The sequence below is a fragment of the Lathyrus oleraceus genome, chromosome 6, assembly GCF_024323335.1.
Source record: "Lathyrus oleraceus cultivar Zhongwan6 chromosome 6, CAAS_Psat_ZW6_1.0, whole genome shotgun sequence".
In the NCBI taxonomy this organism is placed as follows: domain Eukaryota; kingdom Viridiplantae; phylum Streptophyta; class Magnoliopsida; order Fabales; family Fabaceae; genus Lathyrus; species Lathyrus oleraceus.
The window spans coordinates 400,163,007-400,189,136 of record NC_066584.1 but is presented as its reverse complement, the minus strand read 5'-3'; the positions used below and the strand labels follow the sequence as shown (position 1 = coordinate 400,189,136).

General features: G+C 34.2%; 1 protein-coding gene across 2 annotated transcripts; it reads right to left on the bottom strand.

Moving 5' to 3' along the window:
* Positions 1 to 919: 919 nt before the first annotated feature.
* LOC127091838 (GATA transcription factor 8) lies at positions 920 to 5,150 on the bottom strand. Of its 2 annotated transcripts, none has more exons than XM_051030552.1 (4): positions 5,038 to 5,150; positions 4,438 to 4,493; positions 3,495 to 3,742; positions 920 to 2,162 (listed from the first exon to the last, which is right to left on the bottom strand). In XM_051030552.1, exons 3-4 carry the CDS (start codon positions 3,735 to 3,737, stop codon positions 1,353 to 1,355), a joined length of 1,053 nt encoding a protein of 350 aa, XP_050886509.1. In that variant the 5' UTR covers positions 3,738 to 3,742; positions 4,438 to 4,493; positions 5,038 to 5,150; the 3' UTR covers positions 920 to 1,352. The 2 variants fall into 2 exon arrangements, with proteins under 2 accessions (XP_050886509.1, XP_050886508.1); XM_051030551.1 differs by lacking the exon at positions 5,038 to 5,150 and adding an exon at positions 4,612 to 4,928.
* Positions 5,151 to 26,130: the final 20,980 nt, after the last annotated feature.

Genomic DNA, 26,130 nt, shown 5'->3' with positions numbered 1-26,130 from the left:
GAGTTGGAAGAAGTTGCTCTCACTCTTCTAAAACCTACCCCATTATGATAGAGAAATCGAAACAGATTTTCAATATAATAGATTGGTTAGACCTAAGAGGTTGGTGATTAAATTGACCCAAAATTTTGCACATTATTATCATTTAATACACACATTTATGATATATATTTAAACACTCATCAAAAGTAAACATGATGAAGAGGTAGATTGTCCTTTTATGATTTTATCAAAATAGTAACATGTCTTAAAATAGGGGAGATGTATATGTCATAAAGAATGTCATATCATATCACCTGATGAAGTTGAAGCAAGTGAAATTCATTTGAGCAATTATTTGAGCTTACCAGCAAGCAAATATCATTTAATTTATTGTTAGTTGCTAAGTTATGAGAGATCATGACATGTTGCCAAATCCTTTATAAAAGAACCTCAACTCATAATAACATTTATATATTAAGCATTGTTCTTACCTTACAAGGCATGACTAAGTCTTACCAAGAAGAATCATCATTTCTTTCCCTCAACTTTTTTTCATTATGGTTTGGTAGGTGTCTCCCATTATAAGTAATTTATATTATAAATGATAACTAACATGTCTTTTTTTAATAAGTACTCTCCACTCCCTAGTTAAGGAGTCAAATCTTAAATCCATGTAATAATCACTTTCTAAAACTTTTTCCACCTCACATTGAAACAGCATATCCTTTATGGACAGATAGCACTAAGAATCAACTGGCACAGCAGAAAGGTTTGGAATTGATGCTTCATTTTATGGTACATTTCTTGCTCCACAGAGAATATAAGCAAGATGTCTAGAATCTAATACTTCCAAGCATTCATCAAAATACTTGAAATTTTCCTCAAAAATATATTCCTCATATATTTATAGATGTTGTTGTTACTACTAGAGTGATAAAAATGAAACAAAGCAAGTGCAAGTTTTGAAGTCTTTTACTCAACTCAATGTTTGGCTACAAATAAACTGCAAAAAGAATTCCCAGGAATAAGGATATTATAAAAAGAGAGAAAAAATAAAAGGAATGCCAAGAAAAAGAAAATGACAACTGAGACACCAACTCCTAAAGATCTAAGTAACCTAAAACTACTAGACCTAAGACTCTACCCTTTTTGACTTTCATAACTCTTCTAACCTCTTTTCTTCTGTTCTCATTAAAATCTTGTTCTAAATGCTAAAAATGATCTTCATCATCATCTAATGCTCCTATTCCCCCATTCCAACCCTGTACAAAAACCAATGACCAAGGAAATAAAATATCAATAAGAAATAACATAAGACGCGACACTAGAGAAGGTGACGGGCGAGAAATCTCCACGACTAGGATCGTCTCGCTTCAAATGTATTCCATGGCGAGAATGCTGTTAGTGTTTGGAATGAGTTCAGGAGAGGCAGCTGAATGTGATTCAAAACCAGAGCTATCGATATCCTTTGTTCTCATTTCAATGACCTTCTTGTGAGAATTGGAGTGCAATGAAGGACAAAAAGTTGGACTGGCAGCAGGACGGTATTCAGGGAAAAGCCGGCCTGACTTGTAGCGAACGCCACAAGCATTGCAGAGTGTTTTCGGCCCCAATGGACCTGCCCTCCATTGTGGTGTCTTGGTTATTTCACAATGCATGCATTTCCTAACAGGTAGCGAACCATTCTGATCGCCGCTGTCAGAAGGAGCAGCAGGAAGTGGCATCTTGATCTTCTTTTTCTTCTTAGATTCTCCAGAAGGCAGCTTTGGTTTCTTGGCCACAATTTGAGACTCGGCAAAATTGTCAAAATCCGAAGACCCCGTCTTGGTAGAGATAACATTAGCCTGCACATTCTCCCCAACAAAAGAGGAAGTAGGGGAAATAAGCTGCATGGCGGAACGAGGGTTGAAAGTTGCAGGACGTGGACGCTTGGTGCGTGCACGTCCACAAGGCACAGGGATGTAAATCCCTGCTGCTGTCGTCGTCTTTCCACCAGAGGATGAACTGCTGCTTTCAAGGACAGAAACAGGACTCGATGTCTGGAATTGGTTATGCACAGAATCCTCCTTAGTGGTCACACATGATGATGGTGGTTGCTCCACTTTCTTCATTGTGAGACTCCCTTCAGAAAATGAGTCCTCCACAAAAGTGGACAGCCATTCCAATGGAAGAATGTCTTCATACTGTAATAACAATAATAACAAAGCATTGATCAAAAACACATTTAATTTAAGGTTTTATTAATCTAAAGTACTATTTACTATAATCATATCTTTAGGTACAATGTAATTTAATACCATTCACATGTAGACAATTCAAGCAAAGAATAGAGCTTAGTAAAGCATATTAAAAAGTATATTACTCGAAGAATAAGAATTTGTGCTTTTCAATAAAATAAAATAAAAATCAAACATGGCTTGTTACTGCTTAGATTGAGGGTTCATTATTTATTTGTGTGGGTACTCACATCACGTGATCAGCACATGCAAAATCACATGATATTCAATAATGATGATCCAAATAATTGAGACAGTGCACCATGAAATTAGAGACTACGGTGGAAGTGATATGCCACATGTCACCGACACAATCAAGTGTCATGTCAAAATGACCAAACTGCCCCTCTATAAATATTTTCTATTTTGTCATTTAATAATAATGTCTTCAAATTCAAGTTAAGGGATTTTCACTCTTTCGACCAACTTTATAAAATAAAAACATATTATTAAAAAAAACTGTTTTTTTTACGCATTGTATAATTTTTTTAAAATTAACTAAAGAGCGGATTTGTCAAGTAAAGGGATTTTCACTTTTTGGACCAAATTAGAAAATTTAAAAATACATAGTAAAATTTTTAAAAAAAACACTAATTTTAAAGAATTGTATAATTTAAAAAAAAAATAAATTAAATATCAGCATTTATTATTTTTACAAAAATATTCAATTAAATTACCAAATAAATATTTATCAAAAAAATTAACAATAGAATTAAAAAAAGTAATTTTATGATATTGTTTTGACAAAAATATTTTAAACTGTCGGTGAATTTTCTTACGCAAACAAATTTCTATAAATAATTTATTTAAAATGTATCTTAGTTCTAATAAAAATTGAAATTCTTCATGCAAAATAAAAGTTTTCAAATATGTTTCGACTGTTATTTTTTATGAAATAAAGACAAAAACAAAAAACTATTACTCCTATCCATTAAATGTAGTGACAGGCTGAAAATAGTACATTTTGAAACGGACAATCAGGCCCGTACACGGAACCATCGTGTCATAATCAAAGAATCAAACGGCTAGAAACGAAACTAGATTGAAACCGTTGGATTTTCACTGATAATTAGATAACACTTCACGTAAAAAAACGTGAAGCTGTCCAATACTTTTAATTTATATAATAATAATGAAAATAAAAATAATTTAGATAAATTAAAATATTAATAATAATGAAAATAAAAATTAAACTAAACCATACACATAGATAAAATATTTGGAAAAGTAATTACTCACCGGAACAGAGAGCTCCACCGAGAGGTCAGGACTGTTTCCAGAAAACACTGAGTCAGAGGCAGGAAACGAGTCAGACTCATTCGGCCAAATACTCGCCAGTGAGTTACAGTTTGCGGCGGAGGTGACGGTGGACAAGGAAGCGGCGGTGGCATCAACGTCGTTGACGGAGAAATCAAGCAGGTCGTCGATGTGGTCAAAGAAGCTACCACAGTCTATCTCGTCCATGAAGTTTGGTCCAACCATTTTCTCTGCAAGCAAAATTTTCGTCTGAGTGAATGGGTTTTGTAAAATGGAAATGACAAATTGTGGCGGTATTTATAAAATGGAACTTAAAGCGTATGTTAGCATTCCGCGTATATTAATTACGGAAATTTTGAAAATAAAAATGGAAAACAGTCAAATAAAGTAAAACCAGATTTTAAAATTATTTGAAACGCACTGTGTAAGCAATGTACAGTGTACCCAATAATATATTGACGTGTCATTTAAATTACGTGGCAGTATATTATTGGATGTATCTGGAGAAAAAAATTACATATATAAATTAAACTATTTAATTAACTTCCATCTAGAGTATAAACTCTTTATTAAAACTAAAAGTGACATTATGCTGTAATGTGATTGGATGCACACACGTAGAAATTAATCTTTTTTATCACAACTATGTGTTTTTCTTTATTTTTACAAATAGAAAAATATTTTTTTCCTTTTATATGAAATGTAAATCCGAATTTGAAGATTTTTCAAGATAAGCATGAATTGAATGGTGAAACAAACCAGAGAAAATGAATTCAATCAATTCAGTAAAAGCCCATTGTATTTTAGAGACCGCTGGTCCCAATTTCTTTTACTTACAGCTCCATTTTTTTTTACAATAATTAAATTCAAAGTGAAGATACCAAAAAAAAAAAGTGAAATGAGAAAATTGAATAAGGTCACTAACCTTGTTGAATTTGAGTAAGATATATAGAGAGAGTGTATGAGTTGAGAATTGAAGTCCTGCATAATCAAGATAGGAAGAAAATTAAGTAAGGTGGAAAATTATGAAGAAAAAAAAAACTCAAAATTGGGTTTGTGCCGACACTACACTACAGTAGTCGAATTTTTAGAAGCAAACCTGAAACTAGAAATTGGTAATTTGAGGTGAAACTGAAATGAAGAGAGAGAGAGAGAAAGAGAGAGAGAGAGGTGGGTTTTTTGAAAGGAGAAAGAGTGGAGTTGAGAAGGTTTAAATGGAAAATAAGAGAATGTGATGGATGGGCAATGGTAGGTGAGGCTCCTCCTTCATTGCTAGCTGTCTTTTACTATCCCCACTGTCGTGATGTTGAAGTCTTCTTTCTTTCTTTCTACTAACACTTACTCTCTCTTTCTCTTTAGTTTACCACAGGTCCCACATTTCCCACCCCAAAACCTTTCCTCCATTCACGGATTTTATTTTTACCTTACTTTTTATTCAATTCAAATACAATCTATTTTATAATAACTACAAACAATGTTATAACGTAAAACAGAAAAAGAAACAGGGTCACATGAATTTGGTTACCTTTGTTCTTTGCGGTTTAAGATTGTGAGTGCTGATTTTGAAAGGGGAAAAGTGAGAAAGAAGATGAGTGAAGCTTGTATAAATAGAAGAGAACCGGTGCTACTTGGAAATGTCAGGCTTTAACCGCCGTTGTTTCAGACACGGTTTGTCTTGGTGTGTGTTTTTTGAAATAAAAACAAAAGATCAATTACTGCATGGGTTAAATAAAACTGCTATTCTTCTAGTGCCATAATAACAATCCTCAAAAAGTCAAGAGTTTCCTTGAAGCGCGTGATGGACACGGAAAATGTTTAAGTTTTTCTTTTCGATCATTGTTCTCTGTTCTACGCTACCTATGCTAATTTCGAATAACGTTATACTATTATTAGCAAATTGTGCTTTACCACTAAATTTATTTAATTCGGTATAAAATTAAATAAATATAATTTTCTTTTATATTTGAAAATAAAAAATTAATTTTCATAATTATTAATTAAAATAAAATAAAAATTATTTAATTTAATATAATATAAAATATTTTTGGATACATGTGTTATTTAATTCTAAAATGAATAATAATTATATAAACTTAATTATATTAAATAATTATATAAAAAGAAAACCTTTGAGATGGAAAAAGAAAAAAAATCAATTTTGAAAATAAAAAATATGCATCTAAAATAAAGTTAGATATTATCTTATCAGTGATCTAAAAAAATGAAAAATTAGTTGTGTGCAGTGAGCGCTATCCAATTTTATACAATATAAAATGTATTTAGATATACATGTCAATTTCAAATGAGCAATAATTATATAATAATTATAAAATAATGTTTTTATTGTATATAGATTTTATGTTTTAAAAATTCAATATTTTTCTGTGCTCTTCTTCATTAAATTATGAAATAAGATAAAAAACTGACAATAATATTTATTTTGAAACAAAATTTATTTCCTAAAACAACACTTATTTTAAAATAAAGGGGGTAATATTTATGAAATAAGATTAAAAAAATTGAAACTATTTTAGGAAACTTAATACATTCATCTCTAATCTTCAACCGACACCATAACTAATCTGACCACAAACAATTGAAAATATCTCAGGTCATCATTTTTATCAACTTTTTCTCTCGTTGAGGTTTCTAGTTTTCGGAATTTTTTTATTAAGTGTTAAACAATATTTTGTGTAGTGTTATATTTGTAAACAAAATGATAAGGGAATGAGCTTTACACCCCTAGGAAGGGCAATAACAATATGTCTCTCTCCTAGAGGTATCACCTCACCCTAAGTAATTTTCACTCGCCCAATTATGGTAAATATGGGAAAGGATATCTCTTAGTCAGAGAGAAGTCAGAGTCAATAGTTGATTCACGTCTCTATAGGAAATAGGGATTTAACAGTCCACAATTAACCGAGTGGACGGTGATCCATCCCAAGGAAACTATATGCCTAAAATGCCTCTATAAATACTTATCTCGTAACGGGAGAAGGGACATATCATTCATACCCTAAGCATAACGGTCACATACAGAGACACTCACCTTACGTGAGATGGATCTCTAAAATTAGCCACCATACAGGACCTCTGAGTATCCCCTACCCTCGTAAGGATACCACGCACACTTGTACTTTTTTACTAGTACAGTGGCGCCCACCGTGGGACTCCGATAAAACTAACCTAGGTCACACCTCTTTCATTATCATGCCTTCCATCTTTCTTCTGAAGATGACCGATAAAATTCTATGCTATAATATAAACACCATGGTCGGGGGTTTCATTAGTGGGGGAAGTTTCAGCTCCTCCCGAAGGAAATACGCAAGGCAGGTGCTTGTTGCAAATATGATATCTTATGGTTTCTCCTAGGGTGAGCAAGGGGAAACAAAGGTTAACATCACATTTTTTGACATGAATACCATCAGAGTAAACCCCCGTGATAATGACCATATGGTCATCAATGTGCAACATGGAAACCAAGATATCAAATGAGTCTTGATATAATCTAGGAGTTTTGATGACATCCTATTTTTGGGATGCTTTTCAGAAGCTTCAGCTCAATCCTAATGGTGTCAAAATGTCTAGGGGATCATTAATATGATTGGCAGTCAAATAGGTATAAGTAAGGGGCCACATGGCCATAAAGACAACATGTGGCAACGAAGCAAACTCCAAGGCGATTGAAGTCAACTACCTTATCGTGGATGCCCTGTCTCCCTATAATATCATCCTAGGTCGACCCGCCATCAGTGCATTAGGGGCGATTATTTCCAACTCGTACCTGGTCCTTAAGTACCCACTTCCTAGAGGGCGGGTTGGTACGATTCGAGGAGACCACCAGATCACTCAAGAGTGTTATTAAAGTATCATGGTGATAGAGAGGGAAGAGCTCGCCCTTGTGGGCTCCCCCTCTCTGAAGCTCTAGATGCAAACATCGATTGTTAGAATCCCAGTTTGGGCGCAGACAATGAGAGACTCACGCCCGTGGAGGACCTGAAGGAAGTCAGAACACTATCAATTTAAATATATCTAAAAAAATTACTAATGTAATACAATGTTAATGTAAAACACAAAAGTAAACATGATCACATGAATTTGGTTACCTTTGTTCTTTGAGGTTTAAGATTGTGAGTACTGATTTTCAAAGGGGAAAAGTGAGAAAGAATAAGAGTGAAGCTTGTATAAATAGAAGAACTGGTGCTAGTTGGAATTGCCATGCTTTAATCGTCGTTGTTTCAGACAAGATTTTTCTTGGTGTGTGTTGTTTGAAATATAAAGAAATAAAAATTTACTATATGGGTTAAATAAAACTTGTATTCTTCTAGTACCATAATAACAATTTTAAAAAATTCAAGAGTTTCCTTGAAGCGCGTTATGGACATGAAAAGTGTTTTAGGTTCAGAAATCGATAATTGTTCTCTGTTCTACACTACCTTTAGTAAATTGGAATAACATTATATTATTACTTGCTACATGCAATAACATTGATGAGGAGGTAGGAAAGTTATCCAGCATCAAGTTCATTATGGAAATGAAATATCCTACCTGGTTGGCCAACATTGTGTTGGTGAGGAAGGCAACAAACATATGGCACATGTGCATGGACTTTACTGATATGAATGATGCCTATCTTAAGGACCTTATACCCACTATCGGATATCGATCATTTTTTCCATGAATCCTCAGTTTACCTCATATTGAGCTTCAAGGATACAAACTCGGGGTACAACCAGATTTAGATGGATCATATGAACGCCCCAAAATAGCTATCATATCAAATCACATCAAATTCTACTACAATGTCATGCCTTTCAGCCTCAAGAATGCTAGAGCCCCCTACTAGAGACTCATGGATGTTGTGTTCTTCCACCAGATAGGGTGAAACTTAAAGGTCTATGTTGACGACATGATAATGAAAACTACTGAAGGGTGCAACCATTATGAAGATTTGGATAATTTCCTACAGTCAGACAGGAAGTACGATGTGCATTTGAATCTCGCCAAGTGCTCTTTTGGAGTTCAGGCTGGAAAATTCTTAGGGTTCATGATGATGAAAAGGAGGCATTGAAGCCAATCCTTATAAATGTCAGGTCATAATCGTTATGAGAAGTCCCACCAACGTCAAGAAGGTGCAGTAACTTACAGGTCGCTCGTCGCCCTATCTCGCTTCCTATCATGTGCGGGCGATAATGCTTTCCTTTTCTTTGTCTCCTTGAAGAGAGATTCCAATGGACTACATAATGAGAGGGGGGTTTATCAAAGTTAAAAGCCTTCCTCTCATCGCCTCCCATTCTCACTCGCTCGAGGGAGGAATAAAAAATATAGGTGAGAAAAATCATAGATTTGTGAAAAATATGAGAGAGTGAGAAGGTATGATAGCTCCTTTTTTTCTAAGTTAAATAAAATGATATAGAAGCTCAATATTTATAGGCAAGATTATGGTTTAAATTTGGAAATAATTCATGGGCGGAATGAATGCCATAATCGATTAGGCCAAATGATTATTGAACCCTAATAATCAATTGTACAAGCCACAAATAGAAGTTTTTAATATTTATCTGTTACTAATCATTAAGATACTATCTAAATCAAGTTTAGACTCAATCAAGAGAAAATAATTGATCATTTAGTTGTGAAAAGTCATCCAATTGATCATAAAATCCCTTAATCAGTTAGTTAAGCCTTCAAACCATCTTCAGATGGTTTTACTAAAATAAGATAGGCTTCTCAAAGTGTGTGTGTGTGTGTGTTATTTTGTTATAGTATTTCCAGAAGTACTCTTATGCATTTACAATACATTGTCCACTCAGACGGACACAACCAGAAAAACTTTCACACTTCCTCTCTTTAATTACTCTGAAGCTTGAAGTCTTTGCATAATTATATTTAAGTTTAGCATCACACAAGAACCTTGAATATTTTTAATGAGACTTGAGATATCTTCACGTTGATTACCATCATCTGAGGGTTGAGAGGTCAAACCACCGATGAACCTTGAAATTGAAGTTTTCACTTACTGTCGTTTGACCATAGTGTTGACTTCAAATAGATGACTTGATCTTCAAGAGGATAACTTAATTCAAAAGGATGTCTAGATAATGCATCTTGATCATCTTTGACCACTTACGATATCTTCAATAGATAAAGACTTCACTAGATATTATTTGATATCAGGTGTTGCCATCATAAAAACCAAAATAACTAATAAGTTGAATGTAGCTTTGTTATCATCAAACTCCAGCACCTTGGATCACCTTAATAATACATGCAAGCACATAGATTCACAATCTCTCCCTTTTTATGATGATAACGCATCTCTCACGGAGGTGGTAAAAGAGAAAGAAAACAGATCAAATTCGGAGTGGTTAGACTCCTTCTCACATGAATAAAAAATATACTCTACTCCCCATGAGAGTATACTTCTCCCCCTTTGGCATAGTAAAAAAGGATGGAAAAAAGATGCTAGAAATTAATGATAAACATGCAAGCACATAAACATAAATCAAACATGATTTACTAAATAAAGAAAGCACATAATTCTCATAGAGTAGCTAGGTCTTAACCATAAAAAGGAAAGTATTTCATTAATTAAATATGAAGATTACAAGGAAAGGAAACAACATGAAGAGGAAATAACAAAATCAAAGAGAAAAGCAAATAAAGCAATCAACAAGCAAAATCCTAATTTGTCTCCTCATCATCATCATCGTTGAACGTACTTGAAAATCCAATCCCGATTTGAGCTTACAAGCATGATGAGGAACTCTTTAGTAAGTACTCATTTGCATTCTCATCATTTCTTGTTGATACTGGAGGATGGCGTTGAAGAGAGCATCGATGGAAGAATTCAAAGGGATTTCATAATCAAAATCCTCCATATTCGTGTTCTATGCTTGTTGAGCTTGTTGAGCTTGTTCAGTAGGATCTCTTCTTGTTGCCTTTTGAGGTAGCTGAATTTGTACTCCATTATTGATTTTTATGCTCATCAAACCTAAGGTGTTTTTTTCCTATTTATGTGTGTTTATTATTTGATACTTCCTCCTCTAAATCGAAGCCAATATGCTCCAAGATTTTTGTTATTAGTCCATTATGTTATTAGTCCATTATATGGTAAATGCATATTTTTCTTTTTCTCCTCGTCATATATTTGATCACTACACTAGCCCAATTCTTTTCAACTCTATTTGCCAAAAACCATACCATAGCTATGCTAGATTTGATTAAATGACTAGAGTTGCTTTTCCTAGGGAAAACAACATAATTGACCACATAGTGAATCAAACGAATGTTCAAGCGCACTATGCCAATAATGAAGAGATAAGGAATGACAATATTTGGATTTATCAAGAATGAGGTAGAAGTAGCCAAAAAGTTAAAGTTGTTACCTTCTTCATCTTTATCATAGTTGGAGTTGTTGCATGGAAGGTTGCAGATGTCTACTGACTCTTCAAGAGACTGACATATCAGGTGCTTTTTTACTTCAAAATTAAGAACCCCATCTATGTAGTTGAGGTTTGAGTAAAATATTCTCACCAATGTAGAAAACCTTTCATTTGGGATTTTGCAGATCAAGCTTTTCAACTACGCATTACCAAAGACTTGGAGGAATGCACAATCTTTGAAAACCATTTCTTCCAAGTAGTGTGAATCAAAGAGCTCACTTTACTCATAGTGTCGACTGGAATTATATTCTTGATCTAGGGAAGAAAATAATTTTAAGTAGTATGAGGTGGAGCCTCCGGATGTGCAGGATCTCTTTGGTGCCATTGATGATGATGAATAAGAGGAGAAGAATTTTCTCTAACACACAAAAGAGGAAAGTAGAATGATATGAGAATAGAGGAAGAAGAATACAGTTAAATAACCATTAAATAATTGATAAAATGGCCTCATAATCGATTATTCACTAAATGAAATCGATTGGAAATTGAGGAATGTGTGGTTTGTTGTTTCCAATGCTATAATTGATTATATCATTATGTTTAATCGATTAGAGCATGCAAATTTGAAATTCAAATGTTTCTAATCGATTATGCCATTAGTTCTGAACGATTTTTTGCTGCTTTTTTAGTCTCCTTGATCTTTTATGCCTTGGATTCACATTTGGATTTGATATTTTTATTTTAGAACCCCTTTCTTCATTTTTAAACCTTTTTCTTTAAAAGTGCTCAAAAATCGAATAAATCATTAATAAAAATAATTTTAAACAATTGAGCAATTTATAAACCACTTATTTAGAAGGTTAATAAGAGTTTTACGATTTTCATTTTCTAAATAAGTGTAGCACCTTAAATCTCAAGTTATTTGAGTAAATTCCCTTTTTGAGGGAATGCAAAAATACTATCATAAATTCTTATGTGCAAGTTGTTTGACTCGAGAGTTAGGTTAAGCACCGAGACTGATGAATCCATCACAGACTTATCACCTCAACCTACTAAGAGGTTAAATAATCATCACAGGTCATCATAAATATTGAGAAACATCTTCAACAATAGTACTTTGATCATGTCCGATGAAATATATTGTCATCAAGAACACCTTAACCACATGCATGAGTATCATCAAACGCCCTCAGGTACGACCTTTACTTAAAAGTTATACATCTTGATTTGTACAAATTCATTTAATATGCAATAAGGCTTCATTAAAGCTGCACATTATTTTGACAAAATAAATTAGGTTTTCACCTTTTATGGCAAAATCTTTTTGGGTACAGGTGAATTAGTAGCTCAAAGAGGTCTAGGGTTATTACCCTTAGACCCTCTTAGTTTATTATAACAAAATGGATCTTGGTTTCCAAGTTTATGACTAAAGGATCATTTATGAATAGAGAGATTCAATTCATATATATTTAAGCTTTTACTATGTGAGATACTCAATTTAAAACCTAAGTCAATTTTATTCAAGGAAGACATTTGATTTGATAGAATTAAATCTAGGTTTTCTTCCTTGATGGAGTTTTTGCATTATTAGATGAAGAATCATCTCGAAACCGTTCATCCATTGAAATTGTTCTTTCAAAGGAGACTGTCGGAATTAATTTTTCTTCTTCTTATTCTTCAAAGAGGATCTTTGATGAAGTTACTGAAGATTATAGGATTCTTAACATCTTTCCTTCATCTTTCAGCAAGTGAATAAACTCATTAAGTTTCTCAATGACTTCTTCCTTCTTGGATTTTTCCTGAAAAAGCATAAACCTCTTCATATCTCAACTTAAGAGTTAGATCAGGTTTTTGATTCCAGTTCTTAACTCTTAGATTTTTTATTTATGGAGGTTCTAACATGGACTCCAAAATTTCTAATGGTTGAACACTATCTTTGAATATGGCATTCACATTCATTTAATGTTTCAATTTCTTAGTCTCATGTGTTCATTCCCTCTTGTTTGATACTTGGAGAGACTTCATAGATCATTTCAAAAGTGTCACATATTTCCATGTGAAAATTACATTTAAGGACATAAAGAAATTGATTTCACTTAAAGACGTAACAAAAAAAGCTTTGAAATCAAATTCAAACTTTCTCACGTCTTCTTTGGTCCAGATGAAATTAGGTTTATCTACTACTTCACCATTAGCACTGTGAGTGGGGATAAACATTCCATTGATTATTGTTTCCTATAATTCAAGATTACTACTTTAAATTAAAAAATTAATTCTAGATTTCCATGAGATAAACCTATCACCATTAAATGGTGGAGATGTGTTTAGGGAAGTTCTTTTGTTAGAAGAATTGTTGGAAGTCATCTTCCTCCTAAGACCATTAGTCTTTAATCATGAGTTAGGCTCTGATGCCACATATTAGACATATGAATCCATACACAAGAGATGGGGTGAATTATGGAGGTTTAAAAAACTATGGTTGATAACAAAATCATTTGGAAAAACAGAATTTGAAAACATTTTGTAAATCAAACAAGTAAGCATTCAGCAAAATAAAAGGATAGACGAAAAACCAAAGGAAAGACAATAAAATAAATAGATAAGGGAGGGAGAGAAACATAAGAGATTTATATATGTTCCGCCTAAATTGACCTACCCCGCCCTAAAATATTATTCATAAGATTATCTAATAAACATGAGAACTTTTAGAATGATGCGTCCACAAACCTCCTTATACATGGAAATGAAGTTTAAAGTCTAACTTCCAACCAAAAATTGAACAAGGTGTAAATTGGTTATCCTTCAAACCAAACATAGATTTTCCATGATGTGATCTTGAACCAAGATGGAGTTTTACACTAGTTATCCTCTGAACCGAGATGGAGCTTTCAGTTGGCTATCATGCAAACTAAACTGCGGTTTTATACGGGTTGGCCTCAAACCGAGTTGAGATTTTACATGGGTTAAACTCAAACCAAATAAGCTTTTACATCAGGTCGATCTTAGAAACCAATATGAGAGTTTACACAAGCAAACCTCGAACAAACAAAGCTTTTAACTGGGTTGAGTTTAGGAACCATTGTGGAGATTTTAAGGGTTGGTCTTCACACACTAAAAAAGAGATCTTTTTCTTAACGAAATACACAAACCAAATGTAGACTTCCTAAGATGATCCCCAAAACCAAACAAAAGATTTTATTGGCTTAGCTCACAATCAAACAACTTATAGAATGAGGTTTTCCTCTAGAAAAAGTATACTCTTGGTAAGTTACAAGTAAGCCTTCACCCAGAATAATGATCCTCACTAATCACTTGAATACTCTCAAAGCACTAAGGCAAAACATATGTGAGAAAAATGAGAGATTTATGAATGCCACAATCAATTATTGACCCCTAATAATCGATTATTCAAGCCACAAATGGAATGTTTTAATATTTAGTTGTTACCAACCCTAAAGAGACTCTCCCAATCAATTTTAGACTCAACCAAGAGAAAATAATTTATTAGGTGATAATGGCTAATTGATTATTCAGTTATGAAAAGTCATCTAATTGATCATATAATCCCTTAATCAGCTAGCTAGGCCTTAAAAACATTTTCAAGTGCTTTTAATAAAATAGACAGGCTTCTCAAAGGTCTATTAGTGTGTGTGTGTGTGTGTGTGTGTGTATGTGTGTGTGTGTGTGTGTGTGTGTGTGTGTGTGTGTGCGCGTGCTGTGAAAACGATGCCAGAATTACAAAGTATAATTGGTTTCTTGATCAGTAAGAAACCCACAAGCGTAGAAAAGAATAAAACAATAAGAGCACAATGAAATTGGTTATAAACTGTTATTCTTTACTTTCTATTTGGAACAAGATTACACGTGTTACATAATAGCAAATAACCTCTATCACCCTAATTAGGATTTGCATTATGCAATGATGAGAGACTAGTATGCTATTTATAAGAAAACTAACATACTAAACTAACTGGATTTTACACACATGCCTATTACACAAGCTAACTTAGGGAACAAGCTAACCTAAACAATTGGTCATAACAAACATGCCCAATTCCACATGCTAATAATCCTAGCATACTTCGACTACAACATGTGAACAGACTTCGACGACATGCTAAGGTCCTGTAGAATTATCGAACCAAGAAGCTACCCTTCGATCATACTAGAGTTCAATCCAATATCTCACAAATCTCCACCTTGGAACAAACTCTATAACATCACGGAAACAAACTAGCTTTCTTCATGCAACTTTATCAACTGCATACCGTAGGAAAACTTGCAACTTGGTAATGTCTTGGTGATCATATCAGTAGCATTGTGATCTGTCGAAATCTTCAGCACTTGGACTTCTCCATGCTCGGTTGCCCCTCTGATGAAATGCAGCCTCACATCGATGTGCTTGGTTCGCTCATGATAGGATGAATTCTTCGACAGGTGTATAACACTTTGACTATCACATTTAACAATAATAACTCGACCTTGAAGTTTTAGTTCCTTAAAAACCTTCAAGCTACAATGCTTCTTTCACAACTTTAATGAGGGAGATATATTCCGCTTCAGTGGTCGATAAGGCAACAACCTTCTGAAGTGTTTCTTTCCAACTAATTGTTGTGCCAAACATAGTGAACACATATCCAGAAATAGATTTTCTAGAATCCATACAACCTGCATAATCAGAGTCGACATACCCTTCAATTTATACTTTACTATTTTCACCACATGCTCCATCATAAATCAGGACTCTGTTCAAAGACCCATTTATGTACCTTAGAATCTACTTCAATGCTTGCCAGTGAGCCTTTTTAGGATTCTCCATGTACCTGCTTACAGGACTTATTGCATATGCTATATCGGGTATAGTACATACCATACATACATCAAAGAACCTACTATGTTAGCATATGGGATGCTATTCATATAATCTCTTTCGACTTCAGTATTGGGACATTTATCTGTACTTAGCTTGAATTGAGGGTTTGTCGGAGTCACAATAGGCTTCGAATTCGACATACCAAACTTGTCGAGAATCTTTCATAGATATGTCTCTTGAGATAAGCATAATTTCGATTTATTTATGTCTCTTCGGATGTCAATCCCAAGAATCCTGGATGCCTCTCCTAGATCCTTCATATCGAACTCCTTATTAAGTTCAACCTTCACCTTCATTACATCCCCGACATTGTTGCTTTCTATGAGAATATCATCCACATAAATCAACATAATAACAAATGAATTTCCAGGTCAAAATCTGAAGTAAACACAGTGGTCAAACTGACTTCTAATGAAACCTATGTGTGCCATGAACTTGTCAAATCTCCTATTCCACTATCGAGGAGATTGTTTCAGTCCATATAAAGATATATTCAGCTTACACGCATAACCTTCCTTACCATTTTATACACACCCTTCTGGTTGCCTCATAAGGATTATTTAATCTAGGTCTCCATAGAAAAAATAGTCTTCACATCCATTTGTTCCATTTCTAGGTCAAACTGTGCCACTATGGAGAGTAACATTTGAATGGACCTATGCTTCATAATAGGAGATAACACGTCATTGAAGTCGAAACCTTATTTATGAGTGAAACCCCTTGCAACAAATCCTGCTTGTATCTCTTCGACATCACTCCTTCAATTCCTTCCTTAATTTTGAAAATACACTTACAACTGACTAATTGGCTCCAACAGGTTTCTTGATCAGTTCCCAAGTATGGTTATCTTGAAGAGACTTTATCTCATCATCCATGGCCTTCATCCATTCAATCATGTTTCGAATCCTCATAATTTCCTTATAATCTCTAGATTCTTCATCTAGAACCTTACTTGCAGATATTAAGGCATGAGCTATGAGATTTGCATAGCCAAGTCTTTGAGGTGGCTTGATGACTCTTCTCGGCCTATCTCTTGCCTACAGGTAGTCATTGACAATTTCCTCATCTTCCTCAATATCTTCAGCATCTTGTGCTTCTTCTTCAACTTGATATGGGATATGTAATTCAGCATCGATATGCTCCACCTTAACATGAATCTCTTCTTATTCCATCTCTTTTTCAGATATCTGTGCACTTCGACTAACATCATCCTTTTTCTTGAAATCCATCTCAACTTCATTGAAAACTACATCTCGACTAGTGATATACCTCTTGTGACATGGCTTTAGGCACCACAACTTTGAATATTTGACTCCTTCAAGGTATCCTATGAACATTCATATCAGAGCTCTAGGTTCGACCTTGTCCTGCCTAATGTGAGCATATGTCATTCAACCAAATAATCTAAGTTTATCGATATCTGGTGGATGTCCAAACCAAATTTCTTCAGGTGTCTTCATATCTAACATAGTCGAAGGACATTTGTTTATCAGATATGATGTTGTCGAAACAGCCTCTGCCCAAAACACCTTATTTAACCCAACACTAGTCAACATGCATGTAACTCTTTCTAAAATGGTCCGATTAAACCTTTCAACCAAGCTATTTTGTTGGGGAGTAACTGCAATAGTTATGTGCCTGGCAACACCAAAGGTTGCATAAAAACTGTCGAGCACCTCATTGCAAAATTTAAGGCCATTGTCGGTTCTCAACCTCTTGACCTTCCTACTAGTCTGATTTTCAACCAGAGTCTTCCAACTTTTGAAGTTCTCAAAAGTTTCATCCTTAGTCTTCTGGATGAATACCCATAACTTTCTAGAATAATAACCAACTATGGATAGAAAAATACCTTGCTTCTAAATGTGATGGACACCTCGCAGGCTCCCAAAGATAAGCATGAATGTAATCAAGGGATCCATGTGTTCTTTGTTTGCCTTTATTGAACTTCACTCTACATGATTTTCCAAGTACATGGGGGTTCACAAAACTTCATCTTTTCAACTTTGTCTCCAACAAGTAAATTTTGTTTCCCCAATTTGACTAGACCCCTTTCACTGACATTGCCCAATCTCATGTGCCAAATTTCTGTCTTCGACAAAGGTTCGTGGATGCAACATCTGTAGAACCACTAACAACTTCAGCCTCAAGGGTATACAAGCTTTGTTTCTTCATGCCTCTTAAGACTTCCTTCGACCCCTTCATGACTTTTAGAATACTTTTCTTTCCTTGGAAAACATATCCTTTCTCGTAAAATTCACCAAGAAAAATCAAATTTCTCTTCAAATCAGGTACATACCTGACTTCAGTCAACAACCTTATTCACTCATCATGGAGCTTGAATCTCACAGATCAAACACCTGTAAGCTTGCAAGCTTTATTGTTTCCAAGCAATACGAATCCACCATCTTAATCACATAATTCCTCGAACAAGTCTTTGTTTGGATTCATGTACCAAGTGCAACCTGAATCCATAATCCACTCTTTACTTGAGTCGCTTCTTGAAACCACAAAACATCAGATGAGTCAAAATTATCTTGAATAATGGTTGCATTGCCATTATCCTTACCTTTATGATCTTTCAGGCGATCAGGGCACACTTTCTTATATGACCCTCATTCTTACAGTGATAACATCAAATACCATATGCATCACCACTATAAGACTTTTGTTGACTTTTACCCTTCTTCTTGTCGAACTTGCCATCTCTCTTTGTGAATTCTCCTTAACCAACAGAACTTCACCAGCCGAAGATGGCATATGCTCCTTTCGTTCGTTCAAATCATGAGAGTACAAGGCTGATTGAACTTCTTCAAAGGTCAGAGACTCTCTTCCATACAAGAGAGTTTCTTTAAAGTGAGCATGTGTTATGTGCAAAGCACACAACAGTAACAACGCTTGATCTTCATCCTCAATTTTTACATCGATATTTTTAAGATTAAGAATAAGCTTATTGAACATATCCAACTACTCAGCCAAAACTTTGTCTTCACTCATCTTGAATAGATACAGAGTTTACTTTAGATAGAGGCGATTGACCAATGATTTGGTCACATACAAACTTTCGAGTTTCTCCCAATGACCCGACGTTGTCATCTCCTTCGAAACCCGTCAAAGAACCTTATCACCAAGGTTCAATAAGATAGAGTTGTGGCTTTCTCTACCATAGTCAATTTTTCTTTATCCTTTAATGTAATGTCCATGGCTGCGGCTCCCTTCAACGCTTCTAAACAACTCTACTGAACCAGTAGGGCTTTAATCTTCAAGCGCCACAGACCGAAGTTGTTCACTCCGGTGAACTTTTCAATCTCATACTTTGTTGACGACATCTTCCACATGCTCACTGCACCAATTTAATGTGAAAACGATATCAGAATTATAAAGTATAATTTATTTCTTGATCGGTAAGAAACCCACAAGGGTAAAAAAGAAGAAAACAATAAGAACACAATGAAATTAGTTATAAACTGTTATTCTTTACTTTCTCTTTGAAACAAGATTACAAGTGTTACATAATAGAAAATAACCTCTCTCACCCTAATTAGGATTTGCGTTATGCAATGATAAGAGACTAGTATGCTATTTATAAGAAAACTAACATACTAAACTAATGGGCTTTTACACACATGGCCATTACATAAGCTAACTTAAACAATTGGGCATAACAAATAGGCCCAATTCGACATGCTAACAATCCTAGTATACTTCGACTACATCATGTGAACAGACTTCGAAGACATGCTAAGGTCCTGTCGAATTTTCGAACCAAGAAGCTACCCTTCGACCATACTATAGCTCGATCCAATATGTCACAGTGTGTTTACAAGACACTGGTCACTCATAAGGACAAGACACTTGTCACTCATATGCACACGACCATAGTATTTATAGAAGTACCTTTATGCCTTTACAAGACATTGGTCACTCAGACAGACACGGCCATACGAGTTTTCACACTTCCTATGTTTAATAACTATGAAGCTTCAAATCTTAGCATCATTATCTTTTAGCATAGCAGCACATAAGAACCTTGAATCTTCTTAATTAGACTTGAAATATCTTAAGATTTCTATGGTAGGCCTCTCTATTTCTAGATCGAATTTCAAATCCTTCGAATCTACAATGTGCATAAACTAAATAAACAAATAGCTTCAGTAGCACCAGAAAAATTGAAACAAATTATTAAAATTAAAAAAACAATAAATAAATAAATAAATGCAACTAAAATCAACTATTATCACATAATATTGTTTTGTTGAAACAATCAACGATACCCATAAACAATACCATTTTGTTGAATGTTTGATTATAGCTTTGCGATGATAATATAAGTTATGTCAACAAAATATACACAAGTAGTGAGTATAATTATCCTATGAGACAACAAAAGTCATACTTGAGTTTAGGAAAACAAATAACATAATGTAAATGGGGTGTAATTGGTTGGTTTGTGAACTATGTCAAAAGTGCATAAAAGTAAACTAACATGTAGAAAATCCCAAAAAAATAAAAGTATTATACACACTTCAAATCCTTTGCTTATCTTTATATGGTTGATCTCATATGAACCCATAATGATCTCCCAATATATCACTTTTATTCCAACAAAATAGTTTCATATAATGTCTAGTTATATAATCATCTTCATCACATTACAATCCCCCATTGTCATGGGTAAAGTTGCAACTGACGAAGGTTTGAATGCATGTTAAAATACTCTTGTCACGACTAAGTGTGTCACATGTTTAGAAACATTAGTGGGTAAAACTGATTTATATATGATTAGTTCTCAAATACATTTTAATATCATTCAACTCATTCGTAAGTGAAAAAATCATTAAGCATAAATACTATAAGGTTTTATAATTACAATAAATAATACTCAGCTAATCACATGTTTCACACAAATCAACAGAAAATTCAGATAAAAGGGCCTAATACAATGAAACTAGTAAATAGTTCTAAGTGAATTTGTGGAAAAAGAGATAAATATGGAGAACAATAGAATTATAAGTGAAACAGGTGAATCTCTTGATGAATGATCTTAAACCCCAACTCCAAGTTCTAAAAAGTGTCCTCATTAGTGATAAAGTCCATAACCATAGCAATTGAGCGATTTTGGAAATTCATAGAAAAAATTAGGATCTTGCGCACACACAACTTTCTACTATATGTGTGTATCACATCTTATCAATTATGTTGATGTGTCAATTGTGATATTAGCATAATACGTTGCACTTCCCTATAGAGAATAACATGTTTTTTCAAGTGAGTTGCATAAATTTTAGCTTCTTAGAATTTCGCCAATTTGTGCATTTTTCTTATTTTCTTCCAATTTATGTCCAAGTCTTCTCCAGTATTGTCATTGTATCTTCTATAGTGAAAACACAGCATAATTTGTCCAGTTAGGATGATTTTGATACAAATCAATCTTTTATATAATTCTTCGCAATCTTATTAAAATTCTAAAAAAATCATAAACTATTAGAAGTAAAAGTTCTTAAACCATAGTAAAATATGCTAAAAAAAATATTATGACTGATTTTCATCAGGGGTTTTGAAGGAGGATATGGAAGACCGAGAAGGGGTGGAAGAAAATCTATCAAGCAGGAAAATGTATTTGTTGAGAAATTAAAGAAATATGGTGAAGGTGCAAACATACTTTTCCAAAGTGGGATTCGTTAAGGAAAATATTGAAAGAAACATAGGAAAAACTATAATCTCTTCATGAAGATAAAGAGGGCATGCTGGAATGGTAGAGGACCCTTGAAAAATAAAAGCTTGTGGTAGTTCATGATCTTTTTATCATAACTAGAGAGGATTTTGAAAATGTCATTAAACAAGTTTCCTTCCTCAACCTTAAGTCCCCTTAGTCGTTGAAAGTGATTACACTAACAAATTAGTGGTAATAAGGGAGTTGGTTTTTGATGATTTGGTTTTACTTTTATTTCTTCATGTTAATTTGTTTCTTTGGACCATGGACATTCTTCCTAATTCTTTTGTTGCAATTTGAACGCAATTCCAAAGATGTTATCCTTATTTCATTTTACTTATTCTTTTATGCGTTTCTCTTTTCTATGTTTGTGTTGATATATCTCCTTGTGAGGGAATTTATAACCAAGGGTACCCTCACTCGACCTCTTTCCATGCTTTAAATACTCGGGAAAGAGTGGGTAATTTTATGGGATTTTTCCATTGTTTCCGATTATACGGTAGGGTGTTCTTCTTGCTAAACATTTGGTAAGGTTGAAAAAACGTGTTTACTATATTCTTGGATCCAATGTATTAATCATATTGTAGATTAAAACTTATTTACAATCTATTTATAGAATATTTTTAAGTTGGTTGAATCCTATGTTTAGGAAATATGCTCTTCGACCATGTCATTAGGGTACCCCTCCCCATTCCCCCTTACCTGGTGCTAGTAATGATTCGATAAGGTTCCTACGAGTTTGGGGCCAAATTTCCATTGGAGGTGCTTTTTTCCAAGATATGCATTTTATTAGAATAATATTTTCCAAGGTGAATTCCTGTGGGATAACTTTCTTATGGTACTTTAATTCCATTTTCTATTTTACTATGACCTTTCTCATCATGACCCAATTTATGCATTCTAAGAGGAAGTCTAACTATTTTTTGCATCCTTCTTCGTTTTCTTCCCTTGAAAAAATGTGTATAGTTATCCAAGTTAGTTACCCCAACTCCATAGGGATTACGACTTCATTATTGTAGGTAATTTAAAAAGGTGTTTCCTTTGTGGAGGAATAAGGTGTATTTCTCCATGCCCATAAAGCAATGGGAAGCTCTTACGCCCAATAACCATTAGTGTTGTCCAATATTCATCAATACCCCCAATAAGAATCTCTTTACATACTATTCTTGGTCTTCGCTACGATGGTGTTCCAAAAAGGTGAAGTATTAGATTACGTACAAACCTTCCAATGAATCTCTTAACATTTTATCTTTGAATTGCACTCAATTTTTTTATTATAACAACATATGGGATGCTACATCTCAGAGAACTTATTTTTTTGTTGTTGAAAAATAAACACGATTGTGACCCATAATTTTTTTTCCAAAGGCTCGGCCTCTATCCATTTTATAAATTAATCGACAATAACAACTAAATACTAATTGTCAAGAGGCCAAAAGTATCCATGCCCTTGAATAAAACGACCAAGAAGAGGATAAGGAATTCATATATATTGATAGGGGAGATATGCACGTAACCACGCCTCTAGCACTTTTGAAAGTGATCTCTATCATCTTGGTTCATTGGTGGTCAAAAATACCAATCTCTAAGGATATTTTTAGCGAAAACTCTTGCTCTCAAGTGTTTTTCGGCAGACCCTCCGTGAATTTCCTCTAACAAGTTATTTTTGTCTTCCTCTATTAAACATTTAAGTAGAGGGTTGGTGAAGCCTTGTCAATTGAGATGTTCTTAAACAAATGAATATGAACATTCTTTTCTTCATATTCTTACTTCCTCTTTTATATCTTTTAGTAACTTCTTTTTCTTAATGTACTTGGCAATGTGGATCATCCAAAATTCTGCATGTGTCTCATCAACTGACTGTCCCATGGGAATCACTTTTTGATTAACAATTAGGATTGTTATTATTTCTTATATCACAGTTTTATTTTTCAACCTCTTTCCTTTGAGATGGCTAACACGAATAAAAGGTCTACCTAAAAAACACTTCTCCCTTGGTACATGCATGATTTCTAACTTGTTGAATTTGATTATAATGGCTTTAACCCTTTACAAATATTGTTGCATGAATGTATCCTTGGCCTGATACTCCCCTTTAACTTATGATGGGACCAACTGAGAATTATTTTTAATTATCACCTCCTCAGCCCCCCACATATAGGGAGATCATAGTTCCACTAGGAAATCCTTATACTCTGCCTAAATATTAGATAATGGGAATTCAAACCTTATCCCTACTTCTTGGGTGAGATTTTCCTCGCTCTACATAAGGATTATGGCCCTGTCGTTCTTGATTTTAAATGAATCTTCAATAAATATTGTCCATTGCGAGATGTTTCTGGCTCTTTAAATATGGTAAATTAGCCAGAGTACGGGCATTGAGAGCCTTCTACGAATCATAAGTGACATAAAATTTGAAGAGTTCAAAAACTCACTTTATCATTCTTCCTACTAAATGTGGTTTTAAAAGTACTTGTCTAATTAGATAATTTTTCATCAATATAATGTGATATTTTAGGAAACAATGCTTCCACTTTTAGGTCATTGTTATAGGGCTAAAGAAATATTGTATATCTTATGATACCTTAACCCTATCCCTTGCAATAATTTTCCAATGAAATTTACCATATGTATAGATGCATCATTTTCTTATAGCAAGACGACCCCAATGGCTTCTATCGATACAAATGGATTGCATGGTTCATTTTCTCCTTAAAATTAATGATCATATTGTCCATGTACACCTATAACGTGTCTCTTATATGGACCTTGCAAATTCCATCATCATTTTAAAGCATAAGTTTCTTTCTTTCATGTTTAACATTGGTTTACCGCTATCATTTAGGTCCATTAAGAACTGGTATTAACCTAATTAACCATACAAGAACAACAAAAGTTTGATTCTCAATAAGTTGTACACTAACTTGTCTATGTTTGCTAGGGGTGTAGAGGTAGGAATGTTTAGGACATGCTCGATTGATATCTAAATAATCGACACACATGCACCATTCATTATTGAACTTCTTCACCAACATGACATTGGACACTCATATCGTGTACTTCTGTTATAAACATGACTTATAATAAGTCTTTGATGACCCTTTTGGTTTTTCTGCCTTCTTAGGTGTTTGTTTTTGGAAACATTGGACCATGTATGGAACATTTAATTTCTAATCCAATAATTGACGGGAAACCTCAGAACTTATGTATGTAATCTATTTGGCGCACCGGGCTAACAATTCGTTTTGTAGCAGGAATTTCTTTGTGGGATCTTTCCCAACAGTGACCTTGATGAACTCTCCATTGGGTTCAGGGCCCTCCACTTCTCCCTTTTTCCAAAGGTAAGGTCTCTTAATTCTCTTCTTACTTATAGAAAAGCCATTTTTCTAACCTGGCATCCATTTCCAATGGTCCCTTAGCTACCAATTTGGCAACCTTGACCACTTTGGATGATTTTTCTTTGCAAACAAAGCCACAAAACATGTGTGTGATTTGTAACACCCCGATAAAATAAGATAATTATTTAATTTAAGTTAATAATATATTTATTAATTCAATTAAATAATTGGAATATTTTTATTGGAATTATTATTATTGGATTATTATTATTATTATTATTATTGGAATAATAATTATTGGAAAATATATATAAGTTGGAAATAAGGAAAAAGAGTTCCATTTTGGTAAAAAGAGGTTTTCACGTGAAAACAGAGAAACGAATCTAAAGTGGAAAAAGGGCAAAGACCAAGAAAACAAGGGTTGAAGAGAGGAAGAGCTCGAAGCTAAAGGATTGCCGGATTAATTCAGGTAAGGGGGGTTTATCATTGTTTAATAGGTGTTATGGGATAACATGTAATGGGTAGTGATAAACCATTGATTTGTCCCTGATTAGAATGATGTATGCTGAAATTGGTGAAATATTGGATGAACGAAATTTGGAGTATAATTGAAGGAAATTCGTAGGGATTAGATGTAATAATGTTAGAATTTGTGAAATCGAATAGGGGATAATTCGTGTTAGATGATATGAACGATTACTGTGTAAAATTGGACTGTGGGAGGTTGGATCTGAAGAATCTCATAGCAGAGAAAACCATAGCAGATCTGGAATTCTGGTTCTGGTCATACGCGTATGGCACTAGGCAATACGCGTATGAGATGGTCTGGTACGCGTATGGCACTAGGCAATACGCGTATGGATGAGGAAGATGATGTTTTGAACGTGGTTTGGTCTCTGTTGGTACGCGTATGGGGGAGTGGTACGCGTAGCATACGCGTATGAGATAGGTGGTACGCGTATGGGATTGACTGAGAATTGGGCCATACGCGTATGGGACTAGGCAGTACGCGTATGGGCAGGATTGTGATCTTTTTGTGCTGTCGTTGTGCAGTTTTTGGTTGTTCAGCTGAGTAATGTAATTTAGCTGATGTATGATAGAGTAGGGATCATTTCCCGTTGTTTTGAGTAGTATAGGTATTAGTAGAGTGTGCTAATGCTGTGATTGATTAGGTGGTATGACATGATATGATTATGTGGTGAATATGTTGATCATGTATGAAATTATGAATGGACTGTTTATGGCTTAGAGTGTGAGCATATGTCCATTGTGGATGATTGTTGATGTTTGCATGACTAAGTGATTTAGCTTG

Bases quoted from the DNA above. Each gene is read 5' to 3' on its own strand.
- LOC127091838 (XM_051030552.1), bottom strand. From the start codon at position 3,737: ATGGTTGGACCAAACTTCATGGACGAGATAGACTGTGGTAGCTTCTTT. The intron at 2,163-3,494 runs GTGAGTAATTAC...TTGTTATTACAG, and splicing joins CGGTGGAGCTCTCTGTTCCG to TATGAAGACATTCTTCCATT.